We start from the raw sequence: 14,326 nt of genomic DNA on the forward strand, positions 1-14,326 counted from the left end.
CAGCTGTGCATTGCGATGAAGATGATTTATCCACTAAGGGGCGTAGCCAAAGTTCGCAATTTAAAGTGCGACTCAAATGCTTTTTGGATAGTTTTAAAAATGTAAAACTTTTGAAATACTTTTTTCTACTTACACAGTACAAAAAAAAAAAAAACGGATCCATTTCCGTTTAAATTTTTTTATAACTCAAATGTACTCCTTTTTTTTTTTTTTAAACAAAATATTAAGGGTCCGACCAAATCATATAAGTACGTAAGGAAAACAAGACAACAATGAAAATTTGTTTTCAAATTTTATTTCTTTTTAATACAGATTTCCACAGCTTGCTTAGTTAGCATCACACATCTGGTTAGCATAACCCCCTCCCCCTCCCCCTCTTCCTCCTCCTCCCCTTCTCTCCCTCATCAGTGTTTTGTTGTTTCTGATAGGAGTAAAACGCAGCGTGTTGGGGACAAGCAAGCACCGAGCAGCACAGTAGGGGAGGAAAGAGAAGCGATTCATTTGGACGGATGACAGCCGGCTGAAGGTGGACATGTCCCTCACCAAGTCCACGCCTGTGTCCTTAGCAGCAGCAGCAGGTGACCAGGAGAGCCTGAGGAGAAGGAGATCCACGCTGGACTCCACAGGTGAGACGACAACCTTTTATATTCGTTTAGTTTGGGCCTAGCGTTCACAACATGTTACATTTGTAGTTATTATCGAGGATTTATTATTATTATTTTGATTTGTGTGTGTGTGTGGGGGGGGGGGGGGGGCCTCATTGTTGTGTCTGTTAGTGTGTAATCAAATTCACCTGTGGGACAAAACCTGAACTGGAATATGAACTTTGTCACTAGATTTCATCTATTTAGGTTGAAAATTGACACGGCATGTTTGGTTTGACATGTTCATTTGTGTGTGAACATCTTCACAAACTTCATTTTGTATGTATTGCTCGAACTGAGTGTGGGCCAAAGATGAAACTTTCAAATGAAAGAGCAAAGGGACATTTAAGCTTAAATGTTGTGTTTGTCATTGTTGTTCTTGTGTGAATGAAATATGATGATATACGAGTCAAGTTTGTTAAGTAACTATTGACATTTTTGCATTTAATTGCTAAAATGTTGTATTGGTGTCTTCATGTTCCCGCCTTTTTTGGCACATAGCGTCAATGGCAATTTATTCATTTCATGTGTTGCAACAATGCATAGATAATGGGATCAGTCGCCCTGCCTCATTCTGTGTGTGTGTCATGCATGACTCTCAGGAGGTTGTTGTTAGTCACACCCATTTGTATGGGACAACCACGCCCCTTTGCGACTTTCATGTTTCCTCTCTCCATCCAGAGAACCACGATCCGGAGCCGAATCACCGGTTTCCACAGCTGCTGTCCCAAACCGAGTGCCGCTGCGTCGAGCCAGAGCTCACCGTCACCGCCGCCGAAACCCCCTTACCTGACGCGTCCTCCAACCATTTCTGCCACTACACGCCCAAGTGTTTCCTCGCTGTGCATAGAGGTGAGGCCTTGCACTCTCACCTGGCATTTGGACAAGTCTTGAGGAAATTATTTTAACGCAGCTTGCACGGGAGCACATGGAAACTCTGCACGCTCCACGTCGTCACGCTACGGTGAGGATGGTTGGCGTGAAAGCACCACCAAGACCACCATCAGGGCTGAGAATGAGGTGGAGGCGCACAGGGAGGCCAACAATTACAAGGTAAGCAGCCCATAGTTTCACCTTTTACTGTCAAGGCAACCTTTGTCATATAAAGATGATATTTTTTGTAGTTTGGCTTCCGAAAGTGGAAAGGCAATGTCACAGAGAGGCCCATCAAAGACCGATCAGACGTGGTCAAAGAGCTCTACTCAGACCTGAGCATCGTCAAGCCCCAAGAAGGTCGTTTGAATTCATTCAGCACAATCTGATGCAATACAATATATCAGCTGTAATGAAACAAAACTGCCTTTTTAAATTTATACTGACTGCTGTTCTGAATAGTTGTTATTTCGCAACAGATTTGCTAAGGACATACACTTTGGTGTCTTCCAGGCTCCATGGTGACCTTTGGGAACATTGTTTATGTGATTTTATTCGGATGGTGGATGTCTTTGACCTATCTCCTCATTTGTCCTGTGATGTTTCTGACAATCATCGGCGCCCCGTATGGTTGGTATTGTCTGCTCTGGACCGCTCAGTTTCTTTGTGGAGCAATAATCATTTCTGCATTTTCCCCCCCTTTATAAGGAAAATTGTGTTTAAAGTTGGCCTGGTACTTTATTTGGCCCTTTGGGAAGTCGGTGGAGAAGGTAAGATGCTCAGAAGTCTCCCTAAATTTCCACGTGGGTTGATATGCATGATCCAAATTAGGTGCAGTATGTTTCTTAATCCCAGGATGCTGACTTGATAAAAAGATCCACAGTGAAGCCCCCGAGGTGTGAGGTCATTCCTGAAGAGAGGGACACTGAGGACAGCAAGGACATTGTCATGGAAAAGGACTCGAGGCCTCTTCTGATGTCCTCCCCTTTACCCATTGAGATGCCTTTGCCAGAACTATCAGTTAGGACTAGGCGTAAACATTGGGTGAGGAAATAGACAGACAGAGCTTACATTTTATTTCAACCTACAATATTCTGAAATATTTGCGAGCTGCAGCCCTAATTTAAACCCACGCAGTGTCGCGTGAGTACCTACGTGTGGCTGCTCCTGGGCTATCCCGTCCTGGCGGTGGTGCATGTCGTGGCCTGCGTCTTCTCCTGGCTGCTGGTGTTCACCATCCCCGTCTCCAAGATGAACGCCCGCACGCTCACCATCATCCTCCTCATGGCACCTGAGGATGTGCACATACACGCTCTGGAAATGGTAACGAGGAATTCTCTGGAATCGGGAGAAGTCAGTTGTAGTTACTTTGGTTTTTTTCAGACGCTCCGGTGTGAGGCGAAAGTCATCTTGTGCTGCTACCGTGCCGTCAACGTTTATTACTACAAATACACCGTGCAAGGGATCAACATCTTTGCACTAAGTATTGTTGGAGAAGGTCTAAACAAACTTAGTGTTCTATTTTATTCTCCTTACATCCGTGCTGCCTTACAGATCTTCTCCCCTTGGTAATTATCACATTGATTATCGGCTACGCTGACCAGAACCACAAATACTTCAGTTCAGAGACCAAGTTTGCCACAGCCATCACGTCCATCATTCCGCTGTCCTACTACATCGGCATGGGCATCGCCAGGTAACTTTGTTATTTTTATGTTCAGCATATTTAAAAAGTAGTTGCTGCTCAACAGATCCCAAAGTCCGTCCTATGGAATAAGCTTGAGTTATTCTATTACACAAAAAAAGTGCTTTTCATTTATTTACCCCTCATAGCATAGCACAATATTAAGAATCTGTGTGTGTGTGTGTGTGTGTGTGTGTTGGGGGTGTTCCGCAGCATTTCAGCTCAGAGCAACTTTGCCGTGGGCGCGGTAGTGAACGCCACATTTGGCTCCATCACCGAGATGACCTTCTACATCACGGCGCTCTTGCAGGGGCACCGCGCCGCCTCCAAGTGCTACGAGGAGGTTGTCAAGGCCGCCCTCACTGGCACACTGCTGGGCTGCATCCTCTTCATACCCGTAAGCGTCCTGCCGTAGTCTGGATGGTCTCAAAGTCATGTGAATGAACAAATCATGTCGCCTACACAGGGCATCTGCATGATTATTGGCGGCATTAAACACAGAGAGCAGCAATTTAACAGCCGCTCAGCCGGTGTGAGCTCATCGTTGCTCTTCATATCCATAGGAGGTATGTGTGGAATATAGCCATTATATACATGCACTTTATTTCAAGGGTAAAAGCAGTTTTCTTTTTTTTTTTTTCCCCAGGTGTTTTTGCTCCCACTCTCTTCTCCAAGACCTTTGGCAGCCTGGTGTGCGAGAGCTGCTCCAACATTCCCGGGAACACCAGCGTGCCGTTTGTGTGCAAAGACTGTCACTACGACATGGTCGGCTGCTGGTGATTCCTAAAATGAATGCTTCTTAACAACTGGATGTCTTACTTTTTGTCTTTTCTTGTAGACTAAAATGGACCCCCAGTTGATTATGACGCATATAGAGTAAGTCCAGATGTTGCAGTTACAAAAAGAAGAATGTGAACACTTTGGAATGACCTGATTTATGCATACATAGGTCATTAAATGTGATCTGGTCTTCATCTAAGTCACGTCAATGGACTTGCAGTCTGCTTAAACTAATACCACACCAAAAAAAATTTATATAGACACCATGTAAACATTCACAGTGCATGGCGGAAAAAGTACAATATGTGAACGCTTCTCCAAGAGCTAATCAGAGTCAGCTGTCAGCCAACCTAGAATTCAATCAATGTGACAAGATTGGAGGTGTTGGTTAAACTTGCTAAAGACTTTCTGACATCTCTGTTGACAAATCTACGATACCGAAGACACTGAACAAGAATGGATCTCATTGCTGTCCAAAAAAATGGGGCTTTAATGTTTGCAAAGAGTGCTGGAATGTTCCACAGCCCTACTGGCAGATGAAACTGAAGTTGTGTTGTTTGGAAGGAACTCGGAAAGTTATGTATGGAGGAAAAAAAAAAAAAGGCATAGCAGACCACCATCAAAACCTCCTCATGTGACGTATGGTAGAGTGGGCATCATTGTTTAGGATAGCTTTGCTATCTCAGGGCCTGGACACATTGCTATCATTGACGATAAAAAAAATAATTCCGAAGTTCCCAACAATTTAAGAAGAGAATAGACCTGAGTGGCCCAATCAGAGTCCTGACTTTAACCAGATTGAAATCCAAGAGAACGATCTTGGATGAAGATCAGATTTAATTTAATGACCAATTTGTGAAGAAATCCAGCTAATTCCAAAGAGTTCACAGACTTTCTCTTGCAACTGTATATTTGAACTGTTGTTGGAAATAACACATGATGATGTTGAATGTCAATGTGATCCCAGGCCTCTGGTTTACACCATCTCCGTACTGCTGCCTGCCGCCTACCTCATCGGCCTGGTCTTCACGCTAAAAACCCACTCGCACATCTACGACATCCACATCAGTGACGGCCAAGGTGGCCACGCCCACGGTCAGTACGCGATCGATGAGGGCGCCGCCGCCCTCCCCCGAGCTGGTGAGGGTGCCGCTGGCCCACTCCTCGCCGCCAACTCGTGCATTAATGCCAGCATCGTCTCCCCCAGCCACGTTGCCACAGGTGTGTTGTGCATGCTCCTTTTTCATGCATGTGGGTCACAAAAAAGTACATAAGTATTAAAGCATACAAGTGAGGTAGAAGGCAGGTAAGTGCCTAATGTGGAGGCCTCAGATCCCAACATCCATGCATCACACAGGTCACCATGTGGTCCACTGGTCGCGGTGGAGGGCGCTCGCCGTGCTTATCGTCGCCACGGTGCTGATGGCCTGCTGTGCTGACCTCAGCACAAACAACATCGAGCCCATGCTGACTCACTCGTCCATCTCCCAGGTACTAAAAACTCAGCCATTTTTTTCCAGCTTTTTTATTTGACATCGCAACTTCCGTAGTACTTCATTGGCGTGACGGTGTTGGCGATGGTGCCCGAGCTTCCCGAGATTGTCAACGGGATTCAGTTTGCACTGCAGAATAATATCAGTTTGAGGTACTTCACTAATCACATGCACAACAAGTGGTTATGTTCCATAAACATGTTTCATACTTTCCATTTTTTGCTGCATGTCAGTCTGGAAGTGGGAAGCTGTATTGCAGTGCAGGTGTGCATGATTCAAATCCCACTACTCATCCTCTTCAATGCATTCTACGTAAGTAAATTCACTCTTCATTGATATTCAATACAAGTGCTGTATTGTTCAGTAGTGCTGATATGTTTATTATAGTGGCTGTATTTTACATTGTATAGTTTGTGTACAGGATGTGGGATTTGTGCTGCTGTTCAGTGACATCCATCTCTGGGCGAGCATCTTCAGTGTCATTCTGGTCAACTATATCTTCATGGATGGAAAGTGTGACTACTTTCAGGGTAAGTCTGCTTTTTAAAAAAAAATAAATAAATATGTGGAGTAATATTAAAACATATTCTTTGTTTGTAGGCACTGCTCTGGTGGTGGTCTACCTCATCGTTCTGGCTCTTTATTTCTTTGCTCCTTCCCCACGCTCTTGTTAATCTGCTAGCTAGCTAAAAAGAAAAAAAAAATCCAATCAAATATACTATGGAAGAATTAAAATAATTTCTAATTATGAAAGTTACACATCTTGCCTTTGCATTTAGATGTAGATTTTTGCTATTTATTGTTGGTTCTTTGTAAAATGTGCTCAATAAAATCAATAAAAAATTATTCATCCGCTACGAATATTAGATTTAGCCAAGCCAAGTATGAGAGTTCTAGACTCAACTTTACTTTATTGACAACGCAACACAATAGTCAGAGGAGCCTTTTGTGTACACAATTACAACGCTCACTGTTTAGTGAAGTAAGTCAGCTGCAAGTACAGTTCTTTTTCAGAATAAACCTAAAAGCAAAGACATGCAGCAAACAATTTAATTTCGTGTGCGTCTGTTGATGCACAATCAGAAGATCCTACCGTGAATTTAATATGAATAGTAGGATACATTGTATCAAATAAATATAATTAGTACCTTGCACTAATATAACTAAAAGATTTGTAAAACTTTTACACTAAACAAATGTAAGCACTTACAACTGTGCTCTTGTTACACTGCTGTAACCCCATTTAAACCGTCTTAATATTTCAAGGCACTGCATGTTGGCGCAACCCCCCCCCCCACCCCCCCGTGCAAAGTCAACAATTTCAACGTCTGAGAGACCGTTATACTTTATTCAGATAAAAGCATTTAAAATTGATTTCTAATGGAGCACCAAATTCACAGTGACATGTGACTTAAAGAAAAACAAATGCACGTGTTGCAAGTATGCAACAAATTCCAGATCTTAACTGTTCCCTAATGCATTTTTAAATCCCCTCTCGGCATACACGGTTATGGGGGGAAATTAAAATGTACTCCCCTTCAATAATTACACATCTTCCAAAAGAGGGAGCAACATCTGCTTAAATTACATGTAATGTGAGTGATGGTTAATAAGTTCGTAAGCAAAAAAACAAAAAAGTGTGCCGCTTTGAAAACTAAAAATCAATGCAAGATGGTGTGTGCGAGTTCTTCCAATAAATATACATGCTCCATCCTCTGCACAGTCTTTTCAGTATTACAAGTGTAATACAGTACTGGATTTAATTGTTTAGTTTTTTAAATTTGAGAAGCAAGTCATTATTTGGCAAAGTAAAGTAATTCCAACTGATGATGACGGGATGAGAAGCGGAAAAAAAGGCAACTTGTCCTATGCAGGATGGCAAAGAGAGGAAATCCATAATTTTCATAATGATCACGTTTAGTGCAAAAAAATAAAAAAATCATGAAAAATGGGCCAAAAGAAGGCATCCCATAGTATTTGGCAGAGAAGGAATGACTCCTTTCACTCCTTGGCGGTCCAAGTTTGTTATTTTAAGCGCTCAATCAGTTCCTGTGTGAGCCCCAGGTTGAGCAACTGCATGGTGGACAAGTTGGCGAGGTGGGGGAAGGCCTGGAGGAGCCTCTCCCAGCACCGCTCCAGCAGGCTGGGCACAGCCAGCCAGATCTTGAAGAGGGATCCGGTCCTCTTGTTCTCGTGGATGTTCACCACGCCACCGTGGATGTACATACACCCCGTCTGCACAGAAGGGTGGGGGGGGGGGGGGGGGAGTATAATTTTATAGTTAATATAATCTCTTCTCTCTGTTGTTTTTTCTGCCACATGTCGGCATAGCCAAGGAAAGTACATCGTAAGCCTGATTGATATAAACAATGATTTTTTTTATTTGCGTGACCCAGAAATTCCGCCTAGCAAAAAGTGACCACTGCTTCTCTATATCTTTGTTGCTGTGCCTGCTAACTAGCTGAGATTTTAGCAAAGTGGGTCTTATGTACAGGAGCCAATTCCTCTTCTCATTTAGTTTGTATGTTGTGATAGCTCAACAGATTACGCTAGCATCATACCCACCGGCGTCACGGCGGCGCAGTGGAAGTAGGCCGGTTCGGGCATCACGGCGGGCAGCTTGCTCCACTGGAACGTGTGCAAGTTGATCTTCCACAGGTCAGCCAATATCAACTCGCCATTGTAGCCGCCACAGATAAATACATCTAGAAGGGAGTGAAATGCTCACGTAAAATGGTCTCGGGGTTCAGATTGGTATGTGTGCATTTACCATTTCGTATTTGGACACAACTGTGACATCTTCTAGGCGCGGGAAACCCTGTTAGAGGATATACTTGGTTAAATACAAAATGTCTGCAGTGAAATGATGTTACAGTAGAACACAAACCTATTTTGTCATGAGGTTTTGTTGCAATCTCCTCCCAGGAATTGGTCTCTAGATTATATGCGTGAATCTGCCACACACAACAAAATAATATATCGAGATCAATGGTTTGATAACATTTTGGTGTTTTCCAAGTACCTTGTCCAGAGGGTAAGATGTCCAGGAGGTCCCACCTCCCAAGATGTAGATCCTCTGTCCGTCCTGTGCTATTTCGTGTCTGTACCTGTGACAGCATGTCAACTGTTTCATAACGCTGACAAGACTTGTGGCGCGGTTGATCTTTAAAGGAAATTTGATACCATACCGTTCCTCGGGTAGGTCATCTGGGGGGTTGTTGGGCTTGAGGTGGATCCACTCCCTGGTGGTCAGGTCCAGCCTGTGCAGGTCTGTGCTGTATATGTAGCCCGTTGTCCCCCCGAACACGTAAAGAAAGCCATTTATGATGACCATGGCCTGGATAAGGGATGACAAACTGTTTAATCTTGATCAATTAGCCTTGGATGTGGGCTTGTAATATTACCTGTCCATAGATTCTGTTGGGCTTCTTCCCGCGACAGTTGAGCAGCGACCACCGCTTGTACTTGACATTGCAAACGTGGACGTCGTTGCCGTTGTTCTCGCCGAAGGGGATCCCGGTGCCGCCAAACACCAGCAGATTGTTACCGTGCAACACAGCTGCAGTGACGAAACAGTGCTAAACTTTAAAAGTGAAATAAAATGAGGCACTCCCTCATACTGGGGATGCACCGATACTTTTTTCAGACAGAGTCCAAGTACGTACATTTGAATTCTCACCAATACCGAGTACTGATAGTTGAGTCTGCTTATTCATACTTGTACTATTGATATTTTGTGTTTTGTTTCACCTGACATGGAGGCCAGCTCCGTGGGCACGTAGCCCTCTGTTTGAATCTGCTGCCATCGGCCCGTGGCGAAGTGGTACCTCCACAGCTCCCGGAACAGCGGGTAGTCCTCGTTCTCGGAGCCCCCTGACTCGTCGTAGTCCGGGTTGTACCCCCCGAACACGTAGAGGTTGGTGTTGTCGGCAACGCAGCGGTGGCCACTGCGGGCGGGGGGAGTACGACGGCCTAAGGAGGACGCAAATAAACATACACATTGATTCAAGACACTGACTGTACCTTTACAAGGATGATGATGCTGATGATGCTCTGTTTTGATTGACACTTGTAGGGATGGGCAAGATCAGATGTACCTAATGAAGTGTCCAGGAGTGTATAGTTACCTGTAAACCTGAAAATGCCATTTTGCTCCAGGAATAACTTGCTCAATTAACTACCTAAACACCCCAATAACGATATATTGTCCACTACAGAGGTTGTCATGTCACTTTAAAAATAAATAAATAAAATTTTCAACGGGTAAAAAAAAAAACAAGCTGGGTAATCTGGAGATGCTAGCTTAGCTTTAGCACTCACTCGCTTAAATAACGTTGGTGAATTAATGAATAGCGGTGACCTGCGTGCCTGCTTCCCCCCACCCCCACACACCGTTTTTTATTTTTTATTTATGTATTATTTTTTTTGTAAACCAACCGGTGACAGCAGCGAGGTAGCCATCATTAGCATGCAAGCTAATGTTGTTGATCGATCTGCTGGCGTCTACTCACCGTGCAGCGGCCTGCCTGTCAGCTTCTCGAATTTATTCAACTGGTCCGGACAGCGATCGCCTTGGGCGTCCGTCATCTTGTCCCAGTTCTAGCGCGGCCTCCCTCACAACATCACACCGAGGAAAAACAGCTGCTCCTAAAGTGGCCGGGAGACATGTTGATAAATGATAGCGGCGCAACCCCAGTAGGTTTGAAGCCATACACTCATCTTACGCGAGGGCCTCGGCCAATCAGAGGACGCGTTCTTTGAATGATGCGTCATTGGGAGGCGGGTCAATGGCCTCCAAAACAAGTTTTTCCTGCCTTTTCCTAACTTGAAAAAGTTTTCTGTACTCACTAGTGAGACAATCCAGCGCACTAGTAGAATGACTGTGTCTTACGAGTGATTCTTTTTTTCCGCTACTAGTGCCAGCTTAAGCCCACATTACCGTGCTGCAATAGTAACACTCCTAACATATGTCATGCACTAGTAGCCTGCGGCACCTTACTAGCAGCGCCAAAATGCCCGATAATGTCCGATAAACTGTGGTGGTCTTGCAGTGTTGCTAGGTGGCGGTAATGCGCCCAAAGGTCGTTTGCTAAACTCCATTGAATGAGCAGAAGAAGAAGACTAAGCCCAACATGGCGGCCCTCGGTAGCAGTCGCGGGGATCGCGTCGGCAACTCGACTCAAAACAAATCTTCCATCACGTCCCCGGAGAAAATCCGCGAAATTCTCAACGAGGGGGTCTCGCCAGCCGGCACCGGTACCCACAGGTGCGTTGAAAAACAACATTGACCTTTTTTCACGACTTAGTTGTGCTGCGTTTCAGCTAATCTTGTTAGCTAAGTGGAAGCATGGCAGCTCTGTAAAATAAGGAGCACGAAGAGAGGCGTCTTCAGATATGGGAGCTTGTAGATCATCTGTCGTCTCTCATATATTTTGTGCACACATTATGTCATCCTCTTGCGTGAAGTGTGTTGCTAAGCTCTTGTTATCTCTCCTATACATGCTATTAGTTATGAGGGATTGGGGACTGACAGAGAAAATACCAGCACTGATGTTCAAATTCAGATTAGAAGACAAGTGCCTTTCTTTTCATGTTGGAAGGGCTGCATCAAGCATTCCTTCTGTATTTAAATGTTTCAATTATAAAACTGCACATTCATTACCTTTTGTGTCATTGTAGTGGGCAAGGAGATACAAAAGATCCAGAAGTCAGTAGCAACAGTCCATCACCTTGTGAGGCAACCAACAAAGAGGCCTTTTTCAGTAGAGTGCAGTCATACTCCATATCCTTTTTGTGATCTGAAAATTAAAGTTTTAAACATTACAACAGTAAATCAGCGTATCAGAGCAAGTTTTCCTGAGCATGAACACTGTTTGAAATGGGCGGCGAAGCCCCGTGCGCTGTCGCCTCTCATGTGCGCCCGCTACGGCTGGATCAACGTTGCCCACGACATGCTCAAGTGCTCCAGCTGCCAGGCGTTCCTCAGCGCATCACTTCAACTCACGTTATATGACAAATGTAAGCCGCGGGACTCTGAGGTCAAACATGCTTTTAATTTGTGGCTTGGAGGTGACGCTTTTATCTCTTTGATTAGATGAATCACGCATTGCAGAGCTGTCTAGGCAGCTTCAGACGAAACACGAGAAGTTTTGTCCCTGGCCTGACTTTCCTTGTCCAGGTGAGAACACCAGACTTTTAGGCAAATGTTGAACACATCATTTTAGCCACACACTTGGAAATAATTTGGATGTCATCTTGTATTTCAGAGAGGTTGTGGATTGTGACAGCCGGGGAGCCCTCAGCACTTTTGGCCTCTTTAATTGAGCGTTTTCAGAGCGCGTGTATGCTTGGACAGCAGCTTCCATCTATGAAGCCTGAGCTGCTGAAATCAATGGTGAAGAAACACAGACCCTGACGGGAATAATCATCTGGAATTGTCTGTTGTTACTGGTGCACGTCTTGTGCTTCTTTGCAGTCTTTAACCGAGGATGTTGTAAGTGTTATCCTGCAGTTGATAGAGGAGGAACAAAAAAGAAAGGGAACCACATGCTCGGAACCTTTTGCAGTCCAAGTGGCTGCGTGCATCGTTTCTCTCTGTGGCTGGGCTGCAAAGTGAGTGTGGCTTTTTTATACGGTGTTCGCCAGTCACACCATGAACTGCCTCACCCTTTCTTACGATGACTTTCCACTACCAACTGCGACACAGACTCTGTTTATACAATTCACATACGTGTTAGGTGCCTAAACTTGTCCGATTTCCATGGTGTTTGCATTCTTCGGTGGCAGTAAACTGTTGGGTTCCAGTCAACAAATGGAAACCTCCATGAAAGTGAATGGGTAAACACAATAACGTGCATGTGAGGGTCAGGAACTTTTTTTTTTTTTTTTTTTTTTTTTTGGTCCATTCAGTGTGAAAAGATCCCAAACTTTGAATATTGTCTGTCTTTTACGCACTCTTTCTTTGTGGCTCGCCACCATTACGCCTACTTATTTCTACAAAGTGGGGCTTGAATCTGTAGTAAAAGGATCCTTCCGGTAGAGATTTAGTTTAAGCTTTGTTCTCAGTTATTTGATTAATCATTGCAGTCCTAATATGTTCCCTTGCTTACAATGGCTGGATTACATGTGACATTGTCTCTTTTGTTTCCTCAGCCTGGGCGTGCATATCGCTGCACTGCCCATCCTCAACTGTTCCTACTGTATGCGTAAAGTCGGCCTGTGGAATTTCCACCAAATGGAGTGCGTGGGCGGTGATGCAGATGCCGGCACAGACGCGACAAGCACTCCTGCCGCCTCGACTCCCACACAGGAGGGCTTGGGAGAACAGTCAACCCCTCCCTCGCCTCCTTCCACTCCAAGTCGCATGAAGCTGAGGAGCCAGGACTCTTGCCGCTCTGACCAGGCAAGCTTTCTTTGAAATTCAATGACTAATGCATCCTGCAGGCTATAAACACTTTCTAAACCATTCTGCAGGGTGAGGGCACTCCTGTAGCTTTGCGAGCCCGAAGTCGAGACTCGCCTAGTCCCGTTGAGGAGCCACCAAGTCCCTTGATGAGGGGCAAGAGGACTGCGACTCGTAGCCGGGGGCAAGGTGACTGTCTGTCCCTTCCTTCCAAACGTCTGTGCCTCTCATTAGCTGTAAGTTCCTCTCTCTTCCCCACTCCCTGCCTCAAAGTTCCCAGACTGCATGAAGTGACTCGCTCACTCTTTTAGGATGAGGTTGTGCACAAGAGTGCGTTCGATCCTCTGGCTCAGCACAGAGACTGGTGTCCCTGGGTGGCAGTTGGAAAGGAGAATGTGGATCCACAGGCCGTGCCTCTTTCAGACACTGTGCCAGCGCCTCATCAGCAAGGCTGGAAGGCCGCCCTTGACCTCCTGATGCCTGCAAAGAACACAAACACAGTGGATGGCAGTCCAGCACAGGCAAGTCGAATGTTAGGCTTGTGTACTTTGTCCCAAGATGACTCGGCACATTATCATACATTCTCCTCTTCTGTCTTGTCCTCCCAGGGCCCACCTGATCGATCCAAAAGGGTGTTTGCTATATTCCGTCAGTGGCAGATATCCGCTCCATCTCAGTAAAAGGCATTGATCAAAACATTGCACCACTGGACAGAAAAGATGAGCAATAGTATCATGTCATAACAACTTATCCCATCACTCTGTTTGGATACGAGCGCAACATACTTGTTAGTAATGTGATGTATGTGAAAATCTGTGGAAGACAGGAAATCCCTGGCGATGAGAAAGAGCCACAGCGGCTCGACACTGGATAGATAGACAATGTTTACTTTCAACGTGTGTTGAGACAGTGTTCGAATATCACCTAAAATTCGCAAATAGCAAGACTGTGTGTGTGTGTGTGTGTGTGTGTGAGAGACCGTACTTGACTCCTAATGATTGCAGGTAGGTATGAACTGTGTGCCATGAACATTGAACATAGTGTATTTGGACTTAGCTGCCTTGACTTTATATTTGCCTTATTGTGACATCTCATTGCTTATCTAGTTTTCACTATCCTGCATGAGTTGGTTAATAAAATGCTTCTCTGAAATATCGTGTAATGTTCAAATTTCCTGTAAACCTTTAACAAATAGATTGGAATCAGATTGCTCTTGATGCAATTAACTTATGGAATGCTTTATTACTATTTTACATCCTAAATCGTATTTTGTTTGACATTTAGAGACGACATGTTTACAGACTATTTTCTGCACATAAAATAGATTTTGATATTGATAACCACTGTCTTTAGCAGTATGTATCAAAGAATAAATATGAATTAGTATTGTTCTCAAAGCTTTATTTGTATAATCTACTTTGGTTTTTACTTAATCTAAAACGATAATTGA

General features: G+C 44.5%; 3 protein-coding genes across 4 annotated transcripts; 2 read left to right on the forward strand and 1 right to left on the reverse strand.

The window, feature by feature from the left end:
• The first annotated feature begins 376 nt into the window (after positions 1 to 376).
• Positions 377 to 6,320, forward strand: cax1 (cation/H+ exchanger protein 1). 2 transcript variants are annotated; one of them, XM_061762132.1, is made up of 20 exons: positions 377 to 626; positions 1,326 to 1,496; positions 1,558 to 1,697; positions 1,769 to 1,877; positions 2,031 to 2,147; positions 2,226 to 2,287; positions 2,373 to 2,561; positions 2,655 to 2,840; positions 2,901 to 3,000; positions 3,072 to 3,213; positions 3,415 to 3,598; positions 3,668 to 3,767; positions 3,848 to 3,966; positions 4,040 to 4,077; positions 4,949 to 5,202; positions 5,339 to 5,472; positions 5,532 to 5,626; positions 5,708 to 5,786; positions 5,896 to 6,004; positions 6,075 to 6,320. In XM_061762132.1, exons 1-20 carry the CDS (start codon positions 533 to 535, stop codon positions 6,146 to 6,148), a joined length of 2,496 nt encoding a protein of 831 aa, XP_061618116.1. In that variant the 5' UTR covers positions 377 to 532; the 3' UTR covers positions 6,149 to 6,320. The 2 variants fall into 2 exon arrangements, with proteins under 2 accessions (XP_061618116.1, XP_061618117.1); XM_061762133.1 differs by having other exon boundaries at positions 4,949 to 5,076.
• A 483-nt stretch (positions 6,321 to 6,803) lies between these two features.
• On the reverse strand, positions 6,804 to 10,200 carry klhdc10 (kelch domain containing 10). The gene is made up of 9 exons (XM_061762153.1): positions 9,986 to 10,200; positions 9,225 to 9,446; positions 8,879 to 9,033; positions 8,663 to 8,811; positions 8,497 to 8,581; positions 8,362 to 8,428; positions 8,245 to 8,292; positions 8,040 to 8,179; positions 6,804 to 7,709 (listed from the first exon to the last, which is right to left on the reverse strand). Exons 1-9 carry the CDS (start codon positions 10,059 to 10,061, stop codon positions 7,500 to 7,502), a joined length of 1,152 nt encoding a protein of 383 aa, XP_061618137.1. The 5' UTR covers positions 10,062 to 10,200; the 3' UTR covers positions 6,804 to 7,499.
• Positions 10,201 to 10,277: 77 nt separating this feature from the next.
• zc3hc1 (zinc finger, C3HC-type containing 1) lies at positions 10,278 to 14,028 on the forward strand. Its single transcript, XM_061762144.1, has 10 exons — positions 10,278 to 10,740; positions 11,154 to 11,255; positions 11,344 to 11,492; positions 11,569 to 11,652; positions 11,741 to 11,868; positions 11,950 to 12,086; positions 12,627 to 12,876; positions 12,948 to 13,112; positions 13,188 to 13,397; positions 13,485 to 14,028. The coding sequence occupies exons 1-10, from the start codon at positions 10,607 to 10,609 to the stop codon at positions 13,554 to 13,556; spliced, it is 1,431 nt and encodes a 476-aa protein (XP_061618128.1). The 5' UTR covers positions 10,278 to 10,606; the 3' UTR covers positions 13,557 to 14,028.
• Positions 14,029 to 14,326: the final 298 nt, after the last annotated feature.

Source organism: Phyllopteryx taeniolatus, chromosome 22 (genome assembly GCF_024500385.1).
Source record: "Phyllopteryx taeniolatus isolate TA_2022b chromosome 22, UOR_Ptae_1.2, whole genome shotgun sequence".
In the NCBI taxonomy this organism is placed as follows: domain Eukaryota; kingdom Metazoa; phylum Chordata; class Actinopteri; order Syngnathiformes; family Syngnathidae; genus Phyllopteryx; species Phyllopteryx taeniolatus.

Bases quoted from the DNA above. Each gene is read 5' to 3' on its own strand.
- cax1 (XM_061762132.1), top strand. From the start codon at position 533: ATGTCCCTCACCAAGTCCACGCCTGTGTCCTTAGCAGCAGCAGCAGGT. The intron at 1,698-1,768 runs GTAAGCAGCCCA...TATTTTTTGTAG, and splicing joins GGGAGGCCAACAATTACAAG to TTTGGCTTCCGAAAGTGGAA. The intron at 6,005-6,074 runs GTAAGTCTGCTT...CTTTGTTTGTAG, and splicing joins AAAGTGTGACTACTTTCAGG to GCACTGCTCTGGTGGTGGTC.
- zc3hc1 (XM_061762144.1), top strand. From the start codon at position 10,607: ATGGCGGCCCTCGGTAGCAGTCGCGGGGATCGCGTCGGCAACTCGACT. The intron at 11,256-11,343 runs CATATCCTTTTT...TGAGCATGAACA, and splicing joins AGTAGAGTGCAGTCATACTC to CTGTTTGAAATGGGCGGCGA. The intron at 13,113-13,187 runs GTAAGTTCCTCT...TCACTCTTTTAG, and splicing joins GTCTGTGCCTCTCATTAGCT to GATGAGGTTGTGCACAAGAG.
- klhdc10 (XM_061762153.1), bottom strand. From the start codon at position 10,061: ATGACGGACGCCCAAGGCGATCGCTGTCCGGACCAGTTGAATAAATTC. The intron at 8,429-8,496 runs GTACTTGGAAAA...TGTGTGTGGCAG, and splicing joins CATCTTACCCTCTGGACAAG to ATTCACGCATATAATCTAGA. The intron at 8,293-8,361 runs GTTTGTGTTCTA...ATCCTCTAACAG, and splicing joins AAAACCTCATGACAAAATAG to GGTTTCCCGCGCCTAGAAGA.